This window comes from Pseudoliparis swirei, chromosome 8, assembly GCF_029220125.1.
Source record: "Pseudoliparis swirei isolate HS2019 ecotype Mariana Trench chromosome 8, NWPU_hadal_v1, whole genome shotgun sequence".
NCBI classification, from domain to species: domain Eukaryota; kingdom Metazoa; phylum Chordata; class Actinopteri; order Perciformes; family Liparidae; genus Pseudoliparis; species Pseudoliparis swirei.
In genome coordinates, this window is record NC_079395.1 from 5,697,983 (window position 1) to 5,725,360 (window position 27,378).

General features: G+C 42.6%; 1 protein-coding gene across 1 annotated transcript; it reads left to right on the forward strand.

Annotated features, from left to right (window-relative positions):
- The first annotated feature begins 11,134 nt into the window (after nt 1-11,134).
- asic1c (acid-sensing (proton-gated) ion channel 1c) lies at nt 11,135-26,835 on the forward strand. The gene is made up of 11 exons (XM_056421535.1): nt 11,135-11,773; nt 13,900-14,050; nt 14,555-14,682; nt 20,851-21,001; nt 21,272-21,328; nt 21,712-21,865; nt 22,076-22,167; nt 22,370-22,449; nt 23,102-23,173; nt 25,628-25,680; nt 26,757-26,835. Exons 1-11 carry the CDS (start codon nt 11,135-11,137, stop codon nt 26,833-26,835), a joined length of 1,656 nt encoding a protein of 551 aa, XP_056277510.1.
- The last annotated feature ends 543 nt before the right edge of the window (nt 26,836-27,378 follow it).

Here is a 27,378-nt window from a genome sequence, read left to right on the forward strand (position 1 = left end):
TCAATAAAAACCAGATGCTGCTGGCTACACCTGCCACCTCGCTCCATTCCAGGTGGAAATCGAACACGGAAAACAACACACACACGCACACATACACACAAGTGCGCTGCCACTCACGCGTTCACTCTGCAGCCCCGCAGTCACACTTTGATGAACTCACTCATATTTCCTCACCGTATACATTCTCTTGCAAGGATAATCTCTTTCTTGTCTCTTTTTAGCACGCCGTGTCAGAGATGTTTACCATGACTGTGCTTAGCTCGGCAATTTTCCTTTCCTATATTTATTTTTATTTATTATTTATATTTTATTAGTGTTCAGAATCTCACATACACATATTTAAATTGTTCAGATTCTTTGTATAAAGAGAAGTAAAAAACAAACACACATGCAAATAAAGAAACAAAAACAATACCATAGTAACAAAACTATAAATAAATAAAGCAGGGAGAAATCATTTTCTATCGAGTAAAGAAATACAGTCAGGCCATTTATCTGTGACATAGTTACACCACTTTTGCCAGTGCTTAAGACATGTTTCCGTTCTTTGGTTAATATGGGCTGTAATCTGCTGCATTCTGTAGATCTCTGTGGCAATTTTCCTTTCCTAACCAGGAAAAACTCAAATAGTTTTACGGCTAATCAGTTTGCAGTGAATGTCCTCTAAAACAGCTTTCGGGTTTATTTATCATTTTTAAAGTACATGTCAGTATTTGTTGATTTTGATGTATTTTATTTGAGGTATTCATAAGCCCCTCTTTGCTATAATACAATCTATTCTTGCTCTCCTTCCTCATTACTCCTGCAGCATAGAGAGGAGCTGAGTTCTATCTCGAGGAGGTTAGCTCGTCTCGAGGCAGGCCACAAGATGTCTCCCTCTGCTAAAGAAGCCGCCCGTCCACCAGAGTGACATCCCTGATGTTTCTCCTCTAACCGTCTGTCTCCTCTTCCAGATTCACATCTGTTTGGTCCTCTTAAATCCCGGCGTAGCCTTTCTCCGGCCTCCATTTTAGGCAAGAAAGTGTCAGGGAGTCGCCGAGCTGTGATGTTTTCATGTGAATCTGAGTTTGACATGCTGCACATCAAATACGCCCTGAGGGAAACTTCAACTCGAGGTTGAGAAAACAGATTTCTTTAATACTTCAGCTTCAGCTTTATCCATTTAAGCTTTATAAATGTTTTTTGTATGTTTATCCAAGAGTGGATTAATCAAATGTAATCCATTACTGTCAATATGAAATGCAGTTCATCTATTTATGTGGAGCTGAAATTCCACATAAATTACTTAGATTTGGTGATTGAAAGATATTAATCATAATCATAATAATAGTATTGATTATTTATTATATATATATATAAATCTATATTTCTTTTTGTACTCTATTTTATAGAAGAAAGAAAATGAATTGCTTTATCTAGAAAATAATTGGCATATTCATTGATAATAAAACTTATTATTATTTGTAATGTTCAAGAAAATCATAATTTTCATTCACGATCAATTACTATCCCGATGAACTAATTATTTAGCTGATTGAATGTCAGAAATTGTAAAAAAAAAAATCCAGTCCAAGGCAATTTACTCATCAGATTTCAATGAATACAAATTGCTTTTTTTTCCTCTACACAACAGTCCAAAACATCCAAAATATTGTGGTCATAATTGAGAAGCTAGAGCCAATGGATTTTTGGGCATTTTCATTGACTTAAATAATGAATGAGTAATCCAAATGGTTGTGTATTAATCACCTATAATCACCTAATCCCTTCAGCTTCACCGTAATGTTGTGCATAGATGTTATTCCTCCTCATCTTTGTTGAGATATGCACTCAGATGTATATGTATATGTAATGTGATACTGTACTGTGGTATGTATATATGGTTACACCACAGGGTGGCGCTAGGGCTCAGGCTATAAAGGCTAATGTGTCACATGTTATTTGTTCAGTTGAAGTAGCTCTGACCGTGAGACTGATGTGTCTGAAGCTTGCTAAATAAATACGCCGACAACGGCTAAAGATAAATCCATCATTTATTCTTTCCTCCGAATGCAACGGTAGCTGCTGCAACAGTGCTCCACAACTCAACAGGTTATGGGCCCAGGGAAGAAAAGTTTAACAGTTAGAAAGTCGCAACGAACCGCGTGCTAACGGGCAGCTAGCTAAGAAGAAGAGCAAGCTCGCATGATGGAACAACGAGGGAGGAGCAGGTTGCCTCGACCGACATTCGACGGAGACGAAACCAAGTATGAGATTTGGGAAACCAAAACGCTGGGATATCTCCATTTGAATGGACTAAAGGACACTATTCTGAGAGAACCGACGTCAGAACAAGAGCGAGCAGCAGATGCAGGTAAAAATGCTGACGGAGCTAATTTTACTGTTGGACGACAAAGCCTCTCGTTAGTAATGAGGATGCGCCCGATGATGGAAGAAAACTCTGAAAATATTGAGAGAGTATTATGCAGGAAGGAAAGCCCTGTATAATCAACTTGTACACCACGTTGACATCGCTTCAGAAGGCAAGCCATGAGAGTATAATGGACTATATCATCAGAGCAGAAACCGCCATCACAGCGCTGAGGAACGCAGGTGAAACGTTAGGAGACGGATTGCTAGTGGCTATGGTTTTAAAAGGACTGCCTGAGAGTTTTAAGCCATTTGCAATACATGTGACGATAACATCACGTTTGCAGAATTCAAGACTAAACTACGAAGTTTTGAAGAAACGGAGAAGTTAAACGTAGCTGAGTCGAGCGACAGTGTGATGAAGACTCAAGGGAAGAGTGGAAGGCGTCCCGCCAAAACGGTCGCCCGTGACTGGAACAAAGAAGACACAGAAATGTCATGTTTCAAGTGTGGCATCAAAGGCCACAGAGCGAGAGCGTGTCGACAGAAGACATGGTGTAGTTTTTGCAAAAGCGACACACACAAAGATGCGGCGTAAGGACAAACAAGATGGTGTGAGTAAAGTCTCAGAAGATGCCGACGAGGACTACGCGCTCACGGTGAGAGACGGAGGAACCAGAACCCAGCGGCAGCCGGCGTGCAGTATCCAGGAGAAGGGTCTGATGGTGGACACAGGAGCTACCTCACATGTCATCACTGACATAACCTGGTTCTCAAGCAAGAAACGCACATTGTCGAGCTGGCAGACGGCACCCGATGCAGCGGAATTGCTCAGCGGAGGAATGCTGAGGTTTTCATCGACAGCAACGGACAGCGGCTGAGAGATGCTTTGTTTGTACCGTCATATCCCCAGAGCATCTTCTCGGTGAAGGCAGCTACCACGAGTGGAGCTACGATTGTCTTCAAAGAAGATAAAGATGTCCTGATAACCAGAGGCGGTACCAGGTTTAACATTCATGTGTATGGAAAGCTGTATTATTTGCATACTGAATGTGAATCTAATGATAAGTGTAATGCCTGTCACGACATACAGACATGGCATGAAATATTAGGCCATTGTAACTATGACGATGTTGCGAAGTTGCAAAATGTTGTTGTAGGTATGCAGATCAAAGGTAAAACGGGTAGGCCTGAACAAGAGTGTGAGGTGTGTATTCAGGGAAAGTTTGCCCAAACCAGAAATAGGGACCCTGATACCAGAGCAAAGGCTCCCTTACAGATGGTACACACAGACCTTGCAGGTCCTGTATCCACTGAGTCGAGTGAAGGTTACAAATATGTGCAATCATTTACTGATGATTACTCAAGCGCAGTGTTTGTTTATTTTCTAAAGAAGAAAAGTGACACAACACAGGCTACGGAAAAGTTCCTAGCAGATGTATCCCCTTATGGGAAGGTGAGGTGCATCAGATCCGACAACGGAACAGAGTTTACATGCAGTGATTTCCAAGCAGTGTTGAGGAAAAATAATATCAGACATGAAACGTCAGCTCCTTATTCCCCACACCAGAACGGAACAGCAGAGAGGGGTTGGCGTACTCTTTTTGAGATGGGTAGGTGCATGATAGCTGAAAGTGCATTAAACAAGCAGCGCTGTACAAACAGCAGCAATGGTACGGAACAGATGTTTTAACAAACGTACAGGGCAGACTCCTTATGAGCTGCTAACCAACAAAAAGCCCAATGTATCCAAAATGCAAAAATTTGGGTCTGTATGTTACACATACAAACAGAGCAAAGGGAAGCTTGATTCCAGATGTGAGAAGGGGCATTTTGTAGGTCACGACAAGAACAGCCCAGCGTATTTGGTGTATCATCCAGATACAAACAAAGTACAAAAACACAGACTAGTAAAGTTTGTGAGGCAGTCAACTGTGGAAAAACAAACACAGACAGGTGAGCCAGATCCAAGCGATAGCTATGATGACACTGTGAGACCCAGGACTACTGAAACCACGCAGGGGGTGAGTAGGAAAACCGAAAATAGTGATAGTCCAGGTACAGAAACGAGGTCTAGTGACCATAATCAAACGCAACAGAATGTGACAAGTGGCGAACCAGAGAGTAAAAGGTATCCATCTAGAGAAAGAAGGAAGCCGAGTCATTTAGATGAGTTCATAACTGAAAACGGTGTCAGTGATGCGCTTCATATCACAGTAGACTACTGCTGTAGAGCGGTGTGTGGCATTCCACAGACATTTGCGGAGGCAATGGGGTCAGCTAACTCAAAACAATGGACAAAAGCCATGGATGAGGAAATCCAGTCCTTAAACGAGAACAAGACCTTTACCCCGACATCACTGCCAATAGGCAAGGAGACAGTGGGGGGTAGATGGGTTTACGCCATCAAGACTGATGCAGATGGGAGAGACAAATACAAAGCAAGGTTTGTGGCCAAGGGTTACAGACAGAGAAAGGGAATAGACTATGGGGAGACGTTTTCACCCACGGCAGACATGACGAGTGTAAGGGTGGTGCTACAAAAAGCTGCACAGGAGAATTTACTCCTACACCAAATGGACGTGAAAACTGCGCCCATAGATTATGAGATCTACATCAATCCACCAGAGGGTTATGAAGAAAAAGAGGGTATAGTTTATAAGCTAGAGAAATCCCTTTACGGTCTTAAACAGTCCGGCCGAAATTGGAATAGGGTTTTGCACAATTGCCTTACTGAGGATGGATTCACACAAAACCCAGCCGACCACTGTGTTTATGCCAAAGAGTCAAAAGATGGAAAGGTGATCATAATCATATGGGTCGATGACTTGATCATTGCAGCAAGCAATGAAGAGAGACTGAAAGAGGTGAAAGAAATGCTCAGAAAAGTTTAAAATGAAAGATTTAGGCAAACTCAAAACATTTCTGGGTATTGATTTCAGTCAATCAGATGGATGTGTAAACATGTCACAGGAAAGGTACACTAACAAGATACTACAGCGTTTTAATATGCAAGATTGTAGGACCAGAGAAACACCCTGTGAGCAGAAGCTAGAGTATACTGATGATGCAGTAAAGATGGAAGATGTCAGGATGTACAGGAGGCTGTGGGTAGTCTTATATACCTCACTACTTGTACCAGACCAGATTTGAGTTTTGTAGTGAGCAGATTATCACAGTACTTTGCAGAGCCTACAGAGGAGCAGTGGGTCACAGTGAAGCACGAAGGTATCTCAAAGGCACTGCAGAGAAAGGGTTAAACTTTAGGAGAAATGACAGTGAGGAGCTAGGAATACTAGCCTACAGTGATGCTGACTGGGCGGCTGATACCAGTGACAGACGCAGTACCACAGGATACTGTGTCAGTCTTAGTCAGAACAGCTCTCTAGTCTCGTGGAAGACTAGAAAACAACCCACAGTTGCGCTGTCCACCTGCGAGGCAGAATACATGGCACTGGCTTCAACCATACAGGAATGTCTATACCTGGAGCAATTATTAGGGGGTATAGATAACTACAAGTACACACAAACTATTGTACATGAGGACAATCAGGGGACAATAGCTCTTGCCAAAACCCTGTAAACAGACAGAGGTGTAAACACATTGACATAAAGTACCACTTTATCAGGTCAACTGTGATGGAGGGAAGGGTGATTTTGATGTATTGTTCTACCGATAACATGATTGCTGATGTGATGACCAAACCTGTAAGTAAGTTGAAACTGAAGAGGTTTGCAAGTGCTCTTTTTGGAGAGTGATATGTGTATGACAGAGGTTCACATTCATTCTGTTTTTGTGTGTTTCTTTTGCTTGAAGTATAGCAACCTGAGTTCAAGTGGGGGTGTTGAGATATGCACTCAGATGTATATGTATATGTAATGTGATACTGTACTGTGGTATGTATATATGGTTACACCACAGGGTGGCGCTAGGGCTCAGGCTATAAAGGCTAATGTGTCACATGTTATTTGTTCAGTTGAAGTAGCTCTGACCGTGAGACTGATGTGTCTGAAGCTTGCTAAATAAATACGCCGACAACGGCTAAAGATAAATCCATCATTTATTCTTTCCTCCGAATGCAACGGTAGCTGCTGCAACAGTGCTCCACAACTCAACAATCTTCCTCTCTGCCTGGGCTGCTGTGTGCATTCCTGACATGTGACCAGCATCTCACTGGCCCTTGAAGGAGCTCTTCCCTTTCCTCCTGTAATGAGCCCTCTGGGCTGCGGTTCAACTCGGCCTCGACGTAAAAGAGGAGGATGCTTAGTGTCGTTCCCTGAGTCGGTCTCAACGCTGAGCAATACATGGACACATCTGAACAACGCTTCTTTCAAGCAGTTCTACTTTGCCATCAAACGACAATCAGCTGCTCGTTCTTAATTTGGCAAATTGTATTACACCATGATTTTACTAATGATACGTGCTTGAATGCTGAGGCAAAGATGAAAAGTGTGTTGCATCCTCGGGAAGATAACAATAGAAACGTGGGAGCAGCAGAATGTGGATAGCAATTTTATAAAGACGAAAAAAATCATTCATCTTCATTAACTGCGTTCTACCCGGAGCGCTTCATATTGCTGCGTGATTGCAGCGATGTCTTCGGGTGGATATTTGAACTGAATTAATGAATTTGCTAAACTATTTTACAAATCAACATAGCTTAAAAAAGTTTGTCACAGTAAAGCGAGAGAGAAAAAGTCCAAAAACTGTGGACTTCAGTGCAGAAACATTATTGCACAGTGTTGCACCACATTGGAGCGCTTTGTTGTATCATTGATCGATCGGAAATGTTCAGACCTTCACTCATGTTGTATTTCCAATAACAAAAGTGACGGGGAAATACTTCATTCAAGTAGTCCAATATTTAAATGGACAACTAACTTAATAAACTAACGTGTCAGTGTTGTGTCTAAAGGGTGTTGCACTTCCTCAAGTGGCCAACACACATATATATCAATGGAGGTTTAAAGTGTATCTACATTTTTGGCATGCAGAGCTGTTCACATCAATAACTCTGAATTATAACGACTAAACGCGTCATTTATTTCTGCTGGATGTGTAAATATACAATGACTTGCTCACAAGTTTGCCACATCATGCTAAACGGTGATGATGCGTCAGTGTTGTGTCTGCAAACGTGTTTCTGCTGCCCCCGAGTGGCCACACACAGCTACAGCAGCAATCCTCACTATCTAGGCGGGTCTGAAACTCAAGAAATGGTGGAATATTTGGCTTTTTTTTGTTTTGTTAATTGATAAACGACATTGATATTTTCCATTAATTGTATTCATAAAAATAAAAATAAATCAGCGTTTTATCTGTAACCTTTATATAATATAATACCATCAGGTTATCTCTTAACTCACTGGGATTGAGAACTTCTTTTACAAGAAATACTAAAGTAAAGAAATAAGATAGAAGGCACAGCACATAAATAGAGAGATACATAAACGGTACCACAGCCAATCAGCAACATTGCTAAAAAGGTTCAAGATTAAATGTTTAAAATGCAAAATAAAAAAATAAAGTCACGGGTCTTATCAATATTGCATCGGGTGCTTAGTTAGAACCATACATAACTGTGCCACCCAAGGCTGAACGTAAAGTCCGTTGGTGGAGTAACGATGATTGTCATGCATTGCTGTGTGTAACGTCTGCAGCTGGGAGTAATGAAATTGCGCTTTGGCTCAAATTTGCTGACGAGGCCCGATTCACAGACCAGGAGAACCGCCTCTCGCCTCCGCCTGGCTTCTATGGGAAGTAATTAACTCACCCGTTAAATGTGCCTCGAATCTATTGACGTTTTTTCCCAAACAAACCCCGAATAAAGGAAATGAGTGCAGCTGGTAAATAAGTGAAGGAACCAGGAGCTTGTCTGTGATAAGATGTTATTGTTGGAGATATTTACTTGCCTGCATTCTTATTTCTCCCCTCATTGTTCCGCGCTTTGTTTCTGTCTCTGACACCGAGGTGTAGTTATCCCTGATGATGTCAAAATAAAAGCCTTTTGTTCACACGTTGACTGGATCTTTTCCAAACAAAGAGAGACTCTTTAATTATACAGTAAAAAAAAAAAGACTGTCTGCTTGTTTCTAATGAGACAAGGCTTTTTAACATAAGGCCAAAAAAAAGAAAACAATGCCAAGTATCTGTGTCTTGACTGGAAGTTGGAAGAAAACAACGGCGGGGTGCAGACATGAGACGTCAGGCAATTAATTTAGTTGTTTAGCTATTGGAAAGCTCTGAAAGCTCACAGGGGAAATAACGATTATCATAATACTGAAGCTGTGGAGTCTTTTTTATTATTATCCATAACCAGACGTTCATTACACCTGTAATAATGTCAGGCTGCTGTTACCACAACGTTTGACCACAGAGAAAACCGTTCGCCATGGTGTCTCCGTGTCTTTGTGACGATGAGATTGTTTTGTCTGTGATTCAATTGGCTGGAGATCAAATTGAACTAATGAAATTTGAAATAATCCTTCTATCAAATGAAGTTTTGCATATTAGTTACATAACAAATATTTTTCCTTTTTTAAATGAGTCTTCCTCGGCACCGAATGACAGAGTGGTCTTGACAAACTGTGTTTGTAATAATGACGTCCACAATCGCATCAAGTGAAGGAATCAAATCTTTTCTTCTGTTTCCTTAGCACTTGTCATCGATTGTGATTAAAGGGAAGCATTTCAACCAGTGTCAGAAAAGCTGGACATTTACACTGCAGCATTTAGTAAGACGAGCTCTTCTATGTATGTATGCAGAGCAAAAGTGATGACATCAATGAGGCCTCACGTTATTTTTAAATCCACAACTTTAAAACTATGAGTCCGTGTTCTACCCACTTTCACTAAAGAAATATACCCTTGGTTTTGTATTTTCCCGAGTTAAATGAGAATGTAAATATTGGTGCTGTAAGTATGGAGCTAGAAAACAGGAGCTAGTAAATCGTTATCGCTATTAAATCGTCAAATCAAACCCCAAAAACTCAAATAAATCCCCCAGGTTGGACAATAAGAACAGTAATCTCACAGGAAGAGGAAGTGCAATGATCAGTAGCTTTAGAAGAATCCGTCAATGGGCGTTTTTCTCCCCCACGGTGACACTAGGATTTCTCGATTTCTTCCACTTTGGCTTTCTTTCCAGCACTTTGGCTAAACATCTCTAACGTGTGTTAAAAATCCATGTCTGGCTTAATTAAAGTGCACAAAGTACACAAACAAGAAGTGGTGCACAGTAACTTCCTGGAGTCTCGTGCTTTTCCTCTATGCTAAGCTAACGGGCGGCTAGCTCTGCGTTCATATTTAGCAAACAGCTGTCGAGCTCCTCGTCTCACTGTTAGCAGAATGGGGGTTATTCCCCAATATGTCAAACTATCTCTGTAAAATAAAACTTCTCTTTTCACTTTTTTTATCATAACTATATGGTTTAAGATGAAACGGGGGACATGGAAGCGGCAATCTTGTAATGCAGTATTAAAAACTGCGTGTGGTTAAATTCCCAGAAAGAAAAAAAAACTGTTTTCATTTCCACCCTTTTCTGTTTTATATTTAAATTGGGTTGAATCCAATTGTTTTAATTCTCAACTTTGCAAATGACACCCGCTGTTCCGACTTCACGCGGTAATCCAACACGTGTCTACTTTTTTGGAATCCTTTTTTACAACCATTTATCTCCACAGCTGTGATCAGGTTACTCAGCCAACAGTCACATGACAGGCTGACAAGATTCCAGCTAACATAATGAAGAAAACAATAATATTCTCAGTGTGAAGATGAGCCTTCTGCCAAACAGAATCCTCTGAAGGTCTCGCATATCACCCTTAAAATATTACAGAGGCGCACATCTGCATGCAGCAGGATGTCAGGATTCACTGCATTTGTAAAATTATATTTTAAACCGGCAGAAATGACAAACTTTGCCCTGACGGTCATTTCCAACACATTTTGAATCCAGCTATCCGGCTCTCTTCAGTGATCAATTATCTGGAGTTATAGATCCATGAGCAAGCAGGAGATTCTCCAATATTAAAGAATTCATTGATACCTCCCCCTCCCTCGCTCCCCTCCCCTGTCTCTCTCTCTCTACCATTGGAGGTCTACTACATCACCGGAGGAAAACAATCCCATGCACTGGCTCCACCTCATTCTCCATTCGCATGTAGAGAGAGTGTGTGGAGAGGCAACAAGCTTCATATTCCTTTCTGCAGGCTGCAAGTCAACAGTGTGAAAAGCATCTCTTCATTCTGTGGAAAAAAAGGGGGAGGAGTTGGGTTTCCCGGGCAGAGAGGAGGAAAAAAAACACCGAAATCTGCAAGTATTGTCTGGCACTGGAGAGGGAGATGGAGGAGGGAAAGATCAGAGCAACAGGGGTAAGCCTCTCCGGATTTTCAAAGTGATTGCCTCTGGGAGGGAAGCCGTCGCTCACATCTGCAACTATCACGTCCGTTTGTCTCTTGGTGAAGGACTGGTGGTGTTTTTCTGTTCATGAAGTGATTCATCTGCTTCTCTCATGAAGGAATCAGCATGTAAATCATTTTGTACCTCCCCCAAGGAGCTCAGTTCTCAATTTAATTTTGTATATCTTCACGGTAAACCATTTTCATCCCTGAACGGTGGGGACAGCTGCACATGAGGAGTCCAGTCGCTGCTACCTGGAATCTGTGCTACACACGCCTGGACATGGTGGTGGAGGAAGCCAGTGTGTGTGTACATGTGGGGATGTCTGAGGCGGGCGACTAAGAAACAGCATATGGTGAAGCGCCCGCCTTGACACGAGCGATTATGGTTCAGGCGGCCGAAGCGGCGGCCCCGCCGGGGCCACGCAAAGGCAACGATGCCCAAGAGACCCGCCTCCATAAACTGGAGTCCGGCTCGCCGAAGCCGACGTGGAAAGAGGTCACGGTCGGTTTCATAATGAGGACCAAAATCCACGGTTTGAAGTTCGCCTTCTCTCCGGACAAGTCCAAACCGCAGCGGGTCATCTGGATCATGGCCTTCTTTGTTTGCGCGAGTCTCCTGTGCACCTGGTCCTGGAACCGAATCCTCTACCTGATGTCCTACCCGGCCGTCACGAAGATCTCCATGGTGTGGGCTCACAACATGCCCTTCCCGGCGGTCACCTTCTGCAACAAGAACATGTTCCGCGTGTCCTCCCTGACCAAGGAGGACCTGTACCACAGCGGCTACTGGCTGGACCTCATGCACCCGAACCACACCGTGATGGAGAGGGGCCTGTCGGTCCTCAAAGACGGCCACAGACGGGGCCTCCTGAGCCTGCTGGACTTCCACAACTACACCCCGCCCTCCGGCTACAGCGTCAACACCACCGAGATGATGGGTCGCCTCGGCCACCAGTTGGAGGACGTGCTGCTGGAGTGCAGGTTCCGAGGGGAAGGCTGCACCCACAAGAACTTCAGCACTGTATGTACGGAAAGAAAGCCGGTGTTCGTCAGGCGTGGGGATGAATGGCGTTTACGAGGTGCATTCATAATTCACGTGAGCCTTTTTTTTTGACGACGCAGCCTCGATCTCTCGGGGTGTTTTTTAAGGTGTCGATGTTCGATGTCATGTTTCCGCCTCTCACACGACAGCGTCTTCTTTTATTCTACTTCTTAAAGTCAGTCGTGGGAACGAGTACAACGTCACCTTCATGTCGTGGTGGGAAATCCGTGTCACGTCGTCATCAGTGCGTCTATGTTACAGTTTATTTCCTCAAATTTCCAGTCGCATCGACGCCTTTCCGCTTTGTGTCCCGTGACAACGGAATTCGGGAAGGAAAATTGAAGCATTAATAATGCAGACGTCGTAAATCAGTTCAAATTGAAATGGTAGCTTTTCCTAATTAAACATCTGGAGGGCCGGTGGATCATGTGGGAGATGTTTGCGAAGCATTCCCAATGGTTTCCTATCAAAAGCCTCCGACACATCCCATTACCCCACCTAGAGCGTCATTACAAGATATATTTTTTTCAAACTTCTGCAGTGAGAAAAGTGTGCCTGCAGAGGGGCTCGTGTATTCATAATGCACTGAGAATAATTTGTATCTGGGAACACACTCTGAGATTTAACACACATTTAATCACTTGCCCTTTTTCTAGATCTGAACATCTCCGCAAGCATGAGAATCAAACCCGAAACCGCGACGACTTCGACCGGTCCTGAGACCGTTTAAATGCAAAGTCGTGCACGCTGCAGCGTGCCGGTATCCACGGAGATGCACGATTGTTAAAAAACAGACCTCATTAGCCAAAAGGGGGGAAAGCACCAAAGAGATGTCCGTCTGCCCCGTGTGTGCGACTCCGTTTGCGTGCGGACACGGAACAACGCTTCTGATCTCTTGGGTGCTGTTTTTTTTTGCTCTTGGATCAACTTGAAATGAACCATTAGACGACATCCCTGCCGCAGTTTGTTGTTGTTTACCACGTACGGGTATCTGGACGAGCCGAATCATTTCTGTTGAAAGTTTGGCTCGATGGAGCAGTTTATAGTTTTACAGTATGGGCATAGTGTAAAAAAAAAGGGCTTTTAATTAAATAATTTAGATTTTACGAGGAACTGAATAATCATAAATAATGTTGGATTTATTGCTTTGAATTATTTTAGTGGAAAACCAACCATATTTCATTTATATGAGGTTTGAAGTACCCTATTTGAAATTTCTAGAATGTAAATTTAATTCTCCAATCAGCGTTGATAAGTTAGATTTTTGGTGTATGAAGTTCATCAATACAATTTGAGTGACCAGTTTTTGGTTTATTTAAGCTTAAATTCTAACATGTTTTGTAATTGGGCTCTGGAAGTTTCTTTGTGGGGCCCATACAATTATCATTTGTATTATAATGATATCTATGCCTCGATAGTTTCACGGTGATTGATGAGTTTCCAGTGTAGTTGTGACCCCATTTCAGTGTGTCGCCCTTTGTTGCTGATGCATCCGTACCGCTGGTGAACCTGTGCGTGGCGGCCATCACAGCGCGGGCGTCGTCACAGTGTCTCTGTCACTGTGAGCCAGAGCTGAGCACAAACACCAAGCCAACGGGATTAATGAAACGGGAAAGAGATTTGACGTGAGCAACGGTCCAGTAGGGAATGCACAACAAACGTTAAGTACCGCTGGGCTTCACTGGCACATGTCAAGACACACACATATATCTTCTTACAAACCCAATTTGAAGTTAGTTTGTGTGTCCAGAGAGCCACCACCTCAGATGTTTCTCATTTAACGACTGCAAAATAGTACATTCGCCCGAACTCACTCGGGGGAAATCTGCACCGGAATTGGGTAAAGATTGATGGCGGCTGCTGCTGCTGCTCAGGAAAAGCTAATTAATTCCTCAAATCAAGAGCCAGGTGCCCGTTTAACGCCGGCGCTGCTTTCTCAGATAATCACAAAAGGCGTCCGCAATGATTAGCTGTCCTGCACAATTACCGGCTGACATGTAATACACCTCGAGAACAGGTGCGCATATTGGGGGGGGGAAGGTCCGTGACTCCTCGTTAAATGCTCCCGTTTCCGCTGTGCTCCTCCCCCCCCCCACCCCTTGCAGATTTACACGCGCTACGGGAAATGCTACACGTTCAACTCCGGAAAAGACGGCAACCCGCTGCTGACCACGTTGAAAGGCGGCACGGGGAACGGCCTGGAGATCATGCTGGACATCCAGCAGGACGAATACCTGCCGGTTTGGGCAGAGACAGGTCAGTGCCGTCACATTTGAAATCCTTTTTCGTCAACGTGTACTTCCGGGTTGGCTTTTTTTTGTTTGTCATTTAGGTAACCAGAGGATGAATCGCTTCACACACACACACCAGGCGCCAAGTCAAATTCTTCGTGTGTCTGATTCTGATTCTGATAACACACTTCCAAGATTTTCCACATGCACTTTTGATGCTAAGTATTTCCACGACACACAGGGGACGTACTCCTGAATAGCGTTTTATCTTGATGTATTTCTGCAGGTCGACAACTGGCGTCCAGTCTAATAAATTACATTCCCTGGCGTCCTGTCATTAAATCCTCACCGCCCACTGTATCGGACACTCATATCGCAGACGGCCTGCCATAAATCTTCGCTTGTAAATCTGTTTAATGCTCGTTCCGCCTCTCTGACTTTAGGCTCAGTTGTCAGTCAAAGCGTGTTTACAGAGGCAACAGCACTTGTTGTTAAATTTGTTTCTTCTTCTGCCGCGCTGTGTCCACAGACGAGACATCCTACGAAGCCGGCATCAAGGTTCAGATCCACAGCCAGGACGAGCCGCCCTTCATCGACCAGCTGGGGTTCGGCGTGGCCCCCGGGTTTCAGACCTTCGTGTCATGCCAACAACAACTGGTACCTCACGCTCGGCCTCCTCGACCTTTTTTTTTTCTTCTGCTTTTTTCTGTGTTTGTACCCCGAATCCTCGCCACTGCCCCGTCACCTGTGTGTTGATTCACTTTTGTGTGAGAGATGTGTAGTTGAGGTGTTTTACAAACACCCAGCATGACACTGGGATTAGAGCTGACAAACTCATCTCAGCATAAAGAACCTCAGACTTCACAAGAATATGTGGCAGCTCAGTTAGTTATACATTTAATAACTATAATGAGAACTCGGTAGAGCGCATACCTTCGCATATCACAAGATTGGGCATTGAATTATGAACATTTTGGCATTAGTTGCATGCCAATTGGATAGAAATTGACCGCGCTATGGTAAAAAGAAGATTTTGACCTTTTCATGACCTTGACATTTGACCCGATCGATCCCAAAATCTAATCAAATGGTCCCCGGATAATAACCAATCATCCCACCAAATTTCATACGATTCGGTTTAATACTTTTTGTGTTATGTGAGTAACACGCATACAAATAAATAAATAAATACACGGCGATCAAAACATAACCTTCCACATTTTCAATGCGAAGGTAATAAGTCTTCTCTGCTTTGAGAATACAATATATTTGGATGTTATTGAAGAAAACATCTCAATTCACACAGACATGGTCAGCAGGCTTCAACACAATACTTCTGATTCATAAAAGATAAACACTATTTTTAGGTGCTTTTCTGAAAATAAACATTTGAAATTCTATAAATAACTGGACTCAGAAGATGCCCTCTCAAGATGTTTGGTATCCGGGGGAAAGATATTAATGTGATCATCATGTTTTTGATGTTAAATTGAAGCATTAAAAGAAGCCTGGTTCACCAGCCATCATATTAGTTTATCTTTGTATACCCCTCGGCTATTTTGAAGACATTTTAAAATGCACACAATATCGAGGGAGGCAAAAAAAAAAAGCCTCCGGACCGGTTCTGTGGGGGTTTAAGTTTCTCGCCCTGAACTCTCCGGATGGAAAGTAATAACTATAGTTTAGCCAGAATTGATCGGAAAACATCATCTCATGGACGTCCCATCCAAATGTAACGCAACTGTACGGATGTCATGTGATGTTGCCGAGACGACGCATTCTGATCGGAACTCTTAAAATGCCCCAAAAAAACAGTATTTTGTCTTTTTCCAAATGGAAAAGGGAAATATCCTCTGATAATAAAAAAAATAAGCCCCATAACTCACAAGAAAATGGCGCCTGTGCCACAAAGGATCTTCGGATTTCACAATGATTACCTTTGAGATCAAGTGTGTTCTCGTATTGTGCTGCAGGCTCATTAAAATGTCCCTCCACCATAATCAGTCCTCGTGAAGTCTTGAAGTAATGGATACTCCGGCAGTCCATCTAAGTCATTACTTGCGAAATTAATCAAACCTAATTTAAATGATTTTGCTCCTCAATGTAATGGTCTCGGTCAGTTTCACGAGCACGAGATAAATGAAGAAATTAAATCTTCCACCATTGTTTTTGAGCAGAATATCACGTGATGCTGGAGGCAGCGTTCGATCCCCTAAAACAGACACTGCACCACAACGTCTACTTACGGGCAGAGGTTTTGAAACATGTTATATTTCTTTTTTTCTTCTTTTCTCCTCCCGAGTGTATCATCATTCATCCGTCTCCGAGAAGTAAACATACAATTTATCAACTTCACATAGTTGTTCTCCTATAATCGGGACACGGGTGCCCACGCCGGCGACAGCTGAAAGACGTGTTTACGGCCTGGAAGACGTGCTCGATTAATGACGCTGTCATTAAAGGCCGGCCGGCGTTCATCACGGTCGGTCTGCAACGGGGACATCGACGCTGTGGGAAGCTCCGACTTGTGAGATCGGAGAGACGCGAAGAAACCACAAGTATGGAACGTGATAGCTAAACCCAGAGTGCGTCAGCGTGCAATGCTTCAAAGGAAATTGTCACGGCAAAAATGTCTTTTTAAGCTAATATGATGAATATATTTTAAATATATATATATTTAAAGTATTTATTCTTGCAAGACATTGTAAAAACATCCCTCAGGGACCCGGTGGTGCACTCAAACCAGTGCACGAGGACAAGTGGCGGAAAAAACACACTGAAAGCAAAATGTCAACACGAGGGCATCTCAAAAGACACAATGAAACACTGTGTGTGTGTGTGTGTGTGTGTGTGTGTGTGTGTGTGTGTGTGTGTGTGTGTGTGTGTGTGTGTGTGTGTGTGTGTGTGTGTGTGTGTGTGTGTGTGTGTGTGTGTGTGTGTGTGTGTGTGTGTGTGTGTGTGTGTGTGTGTGTGTGTGGAGCCCAGCAGGTGTCACGGGTAAAGGTTTTGATAACTTGTGCAAAGTTGTTCCAATGAAATACAAAAATAAGTTCACTTGCATTTATAATGTGTCCTCCAATCATGGAATTATGCCTGAAAAATTACTTTTCAGTTTAACTCAATAACAATCTATAAAACAGTTCACCTACACTACCGTTCAAAAGTTTGGGGTCACTTAGAAATGTCTTTATTTTTCAAAGAAAAGCACTGTTTTTTCAATAAAGATAACATTAATCAAAAATACACACTATACATTGTTAATGTGGCAAATGACTATTCTAGGTGGAAGTGTCTGGTTTCTAATGAAATATCTCCATAGGTGTATAGAGGCCCATTTCCATCAACTATCACTCCAGTGTTCTAATGGTACATTGTGTTTGCTAATCGCCTTAGAAGACTAATATCTGATTAGAAAACCCTTGTGCAATTATGTTAGCACAGCTGAAAACAGTTATGCTGGTGATATAAGCTATACAACTGGCCTTCCTTTGAGCTTGAAGTTTGTAGAACAAAATTAATACTTCAAATATTAATCATTATTTCTAACCTTGTCAATGTATTGACTATATTTTCTATTCAATTTTCAATTCATTTGATAAATAAAAGTGAGTTTTCATGGAAGACACAAAATTGTCTGGATGACCCCAAACGTTTGAAGATACTCGCTAGAATTACAAATTCCCATTAAACGAAAGGTTAGTCCATTTTTGTCCGTTTTCATACGTACGCCCAGAAAGACATTGTGTCATATTCTCCTCGTTACAGGCACTCTAAAAAAATCACCTTCCACCTTTAAGTTTAGGAAAGTGACTATGCAAATGGCGTTACTGAAGTAAGCTTGTAATATGACACATAAATGGAGATTGACTTCTCATTTCCCTGACAGATGGGTGTTTGTTTGATCCGACCACCAGCCCTGTGTGGGCTTTTGTAATCTTTATACTCCCTAGTTCATGATTACGTGGACATCTACAAACTACATTGATTATTATGTTGTAGGTGTAGCTCTGAATGCCGGATGGGAACCGCCTGAGTGGATGTAATAAAAGAGAGTGTCTGAATGGCAAACCCACCAGCGCCCAATATTTCAGAGTCTTGGCACCACCGGCAATCCGTCAGTAAATAAGAGCGTCTAATGGGTTTCATTCCAGCTTTCATCCATTCACCCGACTCTGTGTCTTCATCAAAGCCGTTGTTCTGGCTTCACGTCACCGCGGCGATCCACTGGAACGCTACGTGTCTCCTGCGAGGGACCAGACGATGCGTTTCCTTTTTGGTTTTTATTACCCGTGAACACTTCGGCATCATTTTTCACCCTCCAGTTATGAGAGCTCGTGGGCTTTAAGAAATAGAGTCGAATACGGTCTAAGTAATGTTTGTTTCCTCTCCGCCGGTGCACTGCGCTCCATCTTTGTTCCTTTTTATTGAGCAGCAGACCATTAGAGTGTCAGAAGTAGCCTTGTTGGGACTGCTGGAGAAGACGGAGCATTACAGTCAACCTTTAATGTGACGCAGCAGCGTCGATCAATTCAAAGTACACGAGTACAGACTTGTGTTCTTTTGGAGTCTGGACTTGGGAGTCTGGTCTTGGGAGTCCAGACTCAGGAGGACGGGAGGACGGTCTTTCTGCGATTGGAACAGCAGCTGACTTGATGACGTCACCACATCAGCTGTTCTTGCTCCCGGGTTTACTCTAATTATTCACTGTAAATTATTTTTTACAGTCAAATAAACAAAACATCCTAAAATTACATTCCGTGACTCAACAACAGTAGTATTTATAAAAAGTCAACTGTCAGTAGTTTATTTTCTCCTCCGCTACTGTTTCCGGTTGCTGGTGAAATGCATTCTGGGATATATGCTGGCCAGAGTACGCACAAGTCTCCTCTGATGCATCCTCCGGAAAGTGGGAGGATCAAGTCACATCCGGGCATTTTGACCGTGCTTTGCGAGAAGCGAACTTTGAATTGGAACATGTACTCGGGCTGAGACTGATGACGTTTCACGAGTCACGAGGACACAAGTAGAGGAAAGTACGCACAAGTACGCTGATTGAGAAACGCCGTTTGGCATTGATCGTTGGCGAGCTCCCGCTGCAATTGGCAACCAGACGCTCCGGTGCCCGAGCACGCAGCGCTACAGCCTTCGAAAATAATTGGTTTGTTTTTGTCATGAAAATGAGTAGTGGACACGCATTATCATAAGCTGCTGTAAACAAGACTTTTAAAAACGGACGTCAAGGTCTTGCAGCTGTCAAATGTTGGCGCATCATTAAAATGAGACGTTGCACACACACACACACACGTAGGGGGCACATTGCTGCAGTTCTAAGACGAGCACCATGGGTCAAATGTTTTTTTTGAAAGCATTAAAAAGGCATTAAATATTCCTGATTAGTGGATTCATTTATGATTCCCTGAGTTGCTCTTACATGAACAGTAACGACCTCCTTTTCGACCTTTTAATGAGAGTGGTGCCTCGAGGCGGCAGACGGACTTCACCTCCTTTGTTTCATTCACTCGGCTTCCGCAGTTCAGAGTATTTTTTATCATAAACTCCCGTGGGCTTCGATTAGAATGTGTGCGTATAATCAACAATAAAAAACCCGTTTATGAGCTTCTGGAGAGTAGTTTATTCATCCGGAATTCATCAAATATTTACTATAAAATAAAGTGTAATGCTGTTTACGGTCTAGTGAATCCGGTTCATTTATTTGTTCGTTCAAAAACTGTTTATCGTTCTGAATTCCGTTCCCAGGGTTGTAAAATGAGTCCGTTAATTGCGGCGTCCTGTAGCCTACTGAATCTACATATTTTACAGACTTCTATCAAGCCTGACTCTATTCCCGTGGTATTCTGCTTCCTGCCGGTAGACTAGACCTGCATCAGTACAGCCCTGCGTGTCGTGCCAATATTTTCTCATACAGGGCACTAATTTGATTGAAAACGCTTCTTGTTTCTTTCTTTCTCTCCGACCTTTATTTAACCAGGTAAAAATCAATTGAGAATCAATTCTCATTTACAATGATGACCTGGCCAAGAGGCAGGAGCACAGATACAATACAGTATGACAGACACATGAGAAAGTGGCTAAAAACAACATAGGTCAATTAATAAACACTATGTACAAAAAAAGGCAGATTACTGGATGTTCTTTGTAAAAAATGGAAGAGATAGAGAGAAGTGAGGGCTGGTCAGCAAGTACATATAGTCACCGATGACTTGATTCTTTTTTTCCCTTCAGTTTGAGACCTTTGTGTCGCGTCCTCTCTGGTCCTTCAGGTGTACTGGGCTCGTGTGTTATTACGTTGTTAGATAGATAGATAGATATATACTCTATTAATCCCCAAGGGGAAATTTGTCGTCACAGTAGCAGCACCAATAAACTAAACACACGAGAAATAAAATATAAAATATAAAAAACAGGGATGAAAGATATAGATGTATACAAGTAAAATATAAAATACAAAATGAAGTCTATATATGTATATAAAATTAAACATATATGTATATATATATATACACACACAAACAAATATAATACAATGACTGTGCAAAGTATACAAAGTAAAATATAAAATAAAATATATATGTATATATATATACAACATATATGCATACACAAATACAATACAATACTAATGACTGCAGTGTAAAATAAAATTAAATATAACAATATTAAATATAGACAGAGTGTGCAAAATGCAAAGTGCGTGTATGTGTGTAGTGTAAATGAAAATGAAATGTGTGAAGTGCAGATCATGTGTGTCATCCCGTGATGCCGACGTGCCGAGGGGGAAACGTGTACCTGTTTGGTCTCTTTCAGCTCCAGTACCTCCCGCCGCCGTGGGGAGACTGCAAGTCGACTCCCATGAACTCTGAATACTTCTCCACGTACAGCATCACCGCCTGCCGCATCGACTGCGAGACGCGGTACCTGCTGGAGAACTGCAACTGCCGAATGGTCCACATGCCCGGTATGCCGTCAGAGAGACGGGAATGTTTTGCACGCGCTTTAAAAAATAAATACATTATGTCTATATCTTCCCTTTTTTTCCATGTGAAAGTTTTTTTTAATATTTCTTGGGTGTTTTTTCTGATCCTGGGACAGGGATGTCGTATGTGTACGGACTGTAAAGCCCTCTGAGGCACATTTGTAATTTGTGATATTGGGCTGTATAAAATAAACTGAATTTAATTAAATTGAATGTGTCTAATTAGTTTCACTTCTATGTTATTTCAAACAGGCACCTCAACAGTCTGCACACCTGAGCAGTACAAGGACTGTGCTGACCCGGCTCTAGGTGAGCGCCCACACTTTACGACATTAAGTGGGAGATGCTCGTGCATTAATGTCTGAATTCAGCCGCGTGTTTCGTTCAAGCTTTTACATAATACCTCTGCGGTTTAAAAAAAAACACTTTCAATTGATTTTTAATCCCAGACAGTGCTGAAGCAAAGATAATAACGTAAAATGATAGTTTAAAAGTTCCATTAGGATGATTTGTGATGCGTCTATGCTTCGCTCTGCTTTCCCCTCCTCTGTATTATTACAACTTCAGTCATTTGTTTTCACGGAAAGTGAACGATGGCAGCGGATGTAGTTTATTTATAGGGAGCCTCTGCATGTACGCCGGTTTGTTTTTATTCTTAAATGTTTTTCTTAAATGACTTTGATCATCCACAGACTTTTTGGTGGAGAAAGACAACGACTACTGCATCTGTGAGACCCCGTGCAACATGACTCGCTATGGCAAGGAGCTGTCCATGGTGAAGATCCCCAGTAAGGCGTCTGCTAAATATCTGGCCAAGAAATTCAACAAAACGGAGCAATATATTGGGTAAGTGTTGTCTGGTGGCACTCTCAGTTCTTCAGATCTCTTTCTCTTTCCTCTGTTGATGTCCTGGATGGAGTGTTGTTGTGTTGTTGCAGAGCAGGACCCGGGACTCCATCGTCCAGCTTCCACGAGACAAAGATGAGAGACAGTTCACGCAGTAACCTTTGTTTTGTCGTTGTCGGGGGTGTGCTCTCTCGTCCGTTCTCTCTGCAGAGAAAGCATATTGGTCATGGACATCTTCTTTGAAGCTCTGAATTATGAGAAGATTGAGCAGAAGAAGGCCTATGAAATTGCAGGGCTTCTGGGTAAGATTCTCTCGCATTTTCGGGTTCCTTTTTTTTTTTCGATGAGAAGTTCGGGGCCGGGTGGAACACTTTTGACTCTCCCCCCCCCCTCCTCCCCTCCCTTCCTCCCTCTCTGAGATACTGAAGTCGAAGTGACATTGCTTTCACGCACCATTGTTCGATGTCTCTCCCTGCACATATCCGCTCATCTCTCTGGTTCTAGGGGACATCGGGGGTCAGATGGGGCTGTTCATCGGAGCCAGCGTCTTAACAATACTGGAAATATTTGACTACTTATATGAGGTAATGTGACGCTTTCACAATTCAAACATAAACACCGTCACGTCACTCGTTTCTGGTTCTTCTGTCTACAAAGGCGCATATAGTCAAGCGTAACACTGTACGACTAATTGATTTTAGTTTCCACACCATGTAAAATAAGTCAGTTTGTGTTTAACCGTCAAGGAATAGTTAGACATTTTGGGAGATACGTAGAAGTTTGTCTGAAAGGATTTATTTTAACCCACACCACAATCTTTAACTAAACTTCACCAAGTAGGTTTGTAGCCTGAACCCAAGGAGATAGAAAAGAAGACACACTCCTCCCATGTGCTGATGTCGGTACAATAGGAATCACTCTAGAGCCGGCAACCAGTTAGCTTCACTTATCCCAAGGTACCAAAACCGGCCTCGCAGCACCTGTAACGCTCACTTATTAAGATGTTAATATTAATTATGTTGTTTGTTTAATGTGAACAAAAAGAACGAGGCGTCAAAGGCCACGTTGCCGGTAATAATAATCATCTCGATCGGACTCTCGGCACAATAGCCAATAAGCGTATCTCCCAAAATGTAAATGTTACATATTTATTTACTGCTAATATTTGAATGTCGCTTAACAGGATGTGTTCCGTCTGCAAATAATGTGTGTGTGATTTGTTTTCTTCCCATTTAGGTGTTTAAGGAGAAGGTGTTGGGCTACTTCAGACGGAAGAAAAAACAACAGCCATGTCAGAGCGACAATCTGGTAATTTGAGTCTCTGGGAATGCGTCTGAATGACTGAAGTGTGAAAAGAGCCTCAGGAACCACGATAACAATAACAACACAACGTCTGCGCCCACTAGAGATGCTTTTCATGAACGGCATCAGAGAGAAAACAAAACCGCGCCACAGTTAGTCATTACTTTCAATTTCCCATCGAGCCGCACCGTGCTAGAACACATAACCATTCATAATATATTTAGTTTTTATTGCACTCTACGAATGCATAATCAGTGTATCTAATATAACGACACACGTGTGGTGCTTTAGTGACATATTATAGAGAAGCAGTGCAAAGTACGCCCTGTGATGACAACAACCTACAGTAGTCACGCTGGAATACAGATGAGTATTTACAAGGAGCAACTCTCCCCGGAAGCTTCTTATTACGCAGCTTTTTATGCCTCCGCGCCGACAATAATAATATGTTCCAGTTATGTTTACAGTTTTCCGGCCGTTCGAGTCTCGTGAACGGGATTTCTTGGGAACGGCTTGAGCCAACGTTTCCGAATTTGGCACAAGCGTCCGCTCGTGCTTAAAGATGAACTGATGACATTTAGGAGAGACTCGGATGTAAACCGTTGGTGGTTTGTTAAAGGTTTTGCAACTTGAGTTCCCTTGAGCTCTACAGGGCATGGAAAGTCAAAGTGCACTGTCTGACCTTTTGGACTAACTTGTTTTCATGACTCATAAACTGCTCTTACGTTTAGAGTTTATTGCCCTTACCGTCGTTTATTGCACACGACAACACACACAATGAACAGCAGAGTGGGAAACGCTGTTATACTGTATTAATGTAGGAGGGGAAGAGATTGAGAGATCTGGATATTTTATTAACTTTTCATGATCAACTCATTTCCAAAGCCTTCAAGGCTCAATTTTAACCCATTTTAACTTCAAAATGAAAGCTAGAATAATATGGGGCAATTGTGTCTGGCCCTAAATCACAGCCTTCTGTGAAGTCCAGAGGCATCTCTTTACTGGCTTTACTTGTAGAACAAAGCGAGTATATTATAAATAAATAGCTTTCAAGAAGTCCCAAAAGTAAGTCGCCTCGTTCCACTTTAATGAGTTTTTTCATTGATGTGATTTTTTTTAAGTGGGTACGGAAAGTATTCAGACCCTTTTACATTTTTCACTCTTTGTTTCATTGCAGCCATTTGCTAAAATCAAAAAAGTTCATTTTATTTCTCATTAATGTTCACGCAGTACCCCATCTTGACAGGAAAAAACAGAAATGTAGAATTTTTTGCAAATTTATTAAAAAAGAAAAACTGAAATATCACATTTCTGTTTTTTTCTGTCAAGAAGAGTGTACATTCATGAGAAATAACATGTTTTTGATGTTTGTGTTCTAGCACTAAATAAGCTAAAAAAACAAATGTATAATAAGTTGCCTCCCTGCTAACCATCACATTTCTCAAATAATAACTCAACTTTCCTTTTGATGGAAAAAGAGCATCATTTGAAAATCTAAACAACCACTGAATCCAGTTATTTCTAACACACGAGGACCACTGGTGGCGCCTCGAGACCAAAACACGGCTCAAAGCCACTAATCGCTCTGCAACTCATTGTCGGGGTTTAAAGATATTTCCTTTTTTTTCTGGTGCCGTTTTCATCTAAAAGCATTTCAGCAGATTTGTGTTGCGGGCCGACGGTTCCTCTAGCCCCTGAGTTCGGTATCCACCAGTTTGCATCATCTTGGAAATGCAAACTCTAAATCTGTGTTGTGTGTCACACAAGCCCGAGACTTTCTCCACGAGCAGCGATGCAACATCTTGCCCCCTTATTGCTCCTCAAACGGGTGGAAAGGGGCGTGTCTCTCTGCATGCGGTTGTGTGTGTGTGTGCATGCTCAAGTTGCCTCGGGCTCAGGATTCGGTTCGATCGCTGAAGTGGAAGAAAAAGATGGAAAGACGTTGTAGAAGTAGAAGTGGAAAAAAAAAAGATTTTTGAGTGGCAGTCGAAGAAGCAATGATATCATGGCCTGATATTTACAATATTTGAATCTTCTCCCTCCAATAGTTTGCTATATCCTGTTTCCTGCCCCCCTCATGTCATATGCTCACCTGCTTACAAGAAACCATCATTTTGTACTTCCTTTCTCTCACTTTCAATAACCATTGTTCAACGAGTCCATTGTCACTTCTCCTCCTCAAAGCAGTAGAGTAACGCATTTAGTTGTTTATTACAGTTCCACGTGTGGCTTTCATTCTCTTGGGTGATCGTCAACACTTTCTGGATGACAGCAATCATCTGTTGTTTTCCCAACTTCTGAAAAAGAAACTGCCTTCTTCTTTTCGTGACTTCAATAACGACGCTCTCACAGTATCCCCCGGGCGCGTTATATATATATATATATATTAGCATTTGCATTGTGTTTTATTTTCATTTCAGTCACCCTCACCCATCTTTCTTTTCATCATGTCTATTCCAGGAGTTTCCAGAGAACCCAACCAGCCCTGGTGTCACGCCTAATCATGCCCCCAGGTAGCACACCCCATTTATAATAGATGCTCCCTCCCATGCTGTCCCTCTCTTTTCATACATACTTGAGACCATCTCATACATCATTTCCTCAAAGCTATCGGTAGAAAAAGAGGGGTAACTATCCAACCGCAGTGAGCATATTTTAAATAGCGTGGTGCGTTTCTGTATTTATCGGCTCAACGGCAGTCGGTTGGATTCTCCAAGTGCATCATCGTTTCGACAATCCCCGCTCCTCCCACTGAATAATGATGCTTTCTTTCCCAATAGGATAAAGCGCAGTGCTCCTGTGAAAACAGAGGACACATTTATTGAATTGTCGCGCAGCAACAAAAAAAGAAAGAAAAGAAAAGCCGATCCACATAAGAAGCGTTTGTGTCCCTGCAGCGCATAGGTCCATTTAGAGGCTGCTGCCAGATAACATCACTAGATGCATTACTTTGTGATGTTATCACAGCTCTGCATGCAGGGAGTTTGCACCCAAGAGAAATGCTTCTTTGTCTGCCGGAGTAGCCGGTGTTGCCGTCGGGACCACCGGTGGTTGTTGCCCACATACACAGCATCAGGGGTTTTCTCCTCTGCACACACAAGGGAGACGCAGACACATGTGGATGTCCCAACGATAGGAATTTAACAGCACTAAAAATATGCTGTTTTCTTTCTCTCTCCTCCCTCCTTTCATTCATCTCGCTCCATCGTTCCCCTGATTCTTGTCACTTCCCAAAATCTGTTGTGTTCATCCCCTCATCGTTTGTCGTATGTTCCTGTCCCGTGTGTCCCTCCATCATGTGTCCCATCCTTGTTTCGGATGCATTAACAATTCTGTTTTTTTTATTTTTTTACCCACTTTCTCCTCGCCACGTTGCGTTTATTTGTCGTCTTCTTTTACTCTTCCTCCCCGCGTCCTTTCCATCTGTCCCGGTCGCTCTCATTTTACCTGTCGGCTCATTTGTGTCCCGCCACATCTGTCATCCTCATGCTCCTCATCCTCATGACTTCAACCTTCATCGCCCCTCCCTTAACCCGGTTGAACTCGTCTCACCCCCCCACCCCCCACCCCTCCCCCCTCTGTTTTGCAGAGCACCTGTGACACCCTCCGGAGTCACTCGGACAGTCTCGGATTCACGCCGAACATGTTACCTCGTCACCCAACTCTAGGCAACTTTGAGGAGTTTGCTTGTTGACCACGTAAAGTTAGGTTTTTGGGGGGGCGGCACATCTGGGGACTTGACAAGCAAACTGTGAAATAATTTAATGTATTTAAACAGAAAAACGGTTGAGTGTATACCTCGAGAAAAAAAAACGTATAGTCGAGTTTATCAATGCCTGAATAGAAATAGAGTACTATCACCAGAAGAAGAAGAAGACAAAGAGGAAGAAGAAGAAGAGGAGGAAGAAGAAGAAAAAAGAGACCACTTCCAAAACAGAACTCAGGTTTAACAGCCATGTCAAGGTATCAGTGTTAATTTATTCATGTGTCATTTTGTGAATTATACAATCGGGGGAGAGGAATGGGAGTGGTGAGGTGTCGCACGGTTGTGCCAGTCTTGCTGTACATCAATCCCCTCAGAAACGGGAAAAAAAAGAAAAGCGAATCCACTCGGATCGGCGTGTGTGGCGTTTCCGAACAGCGTTACGTCTCCAGCGTCTGACCGGTTTAAACAGGAGCGCCTTTTTTGGACCTCAATGAGCTGATTGTTG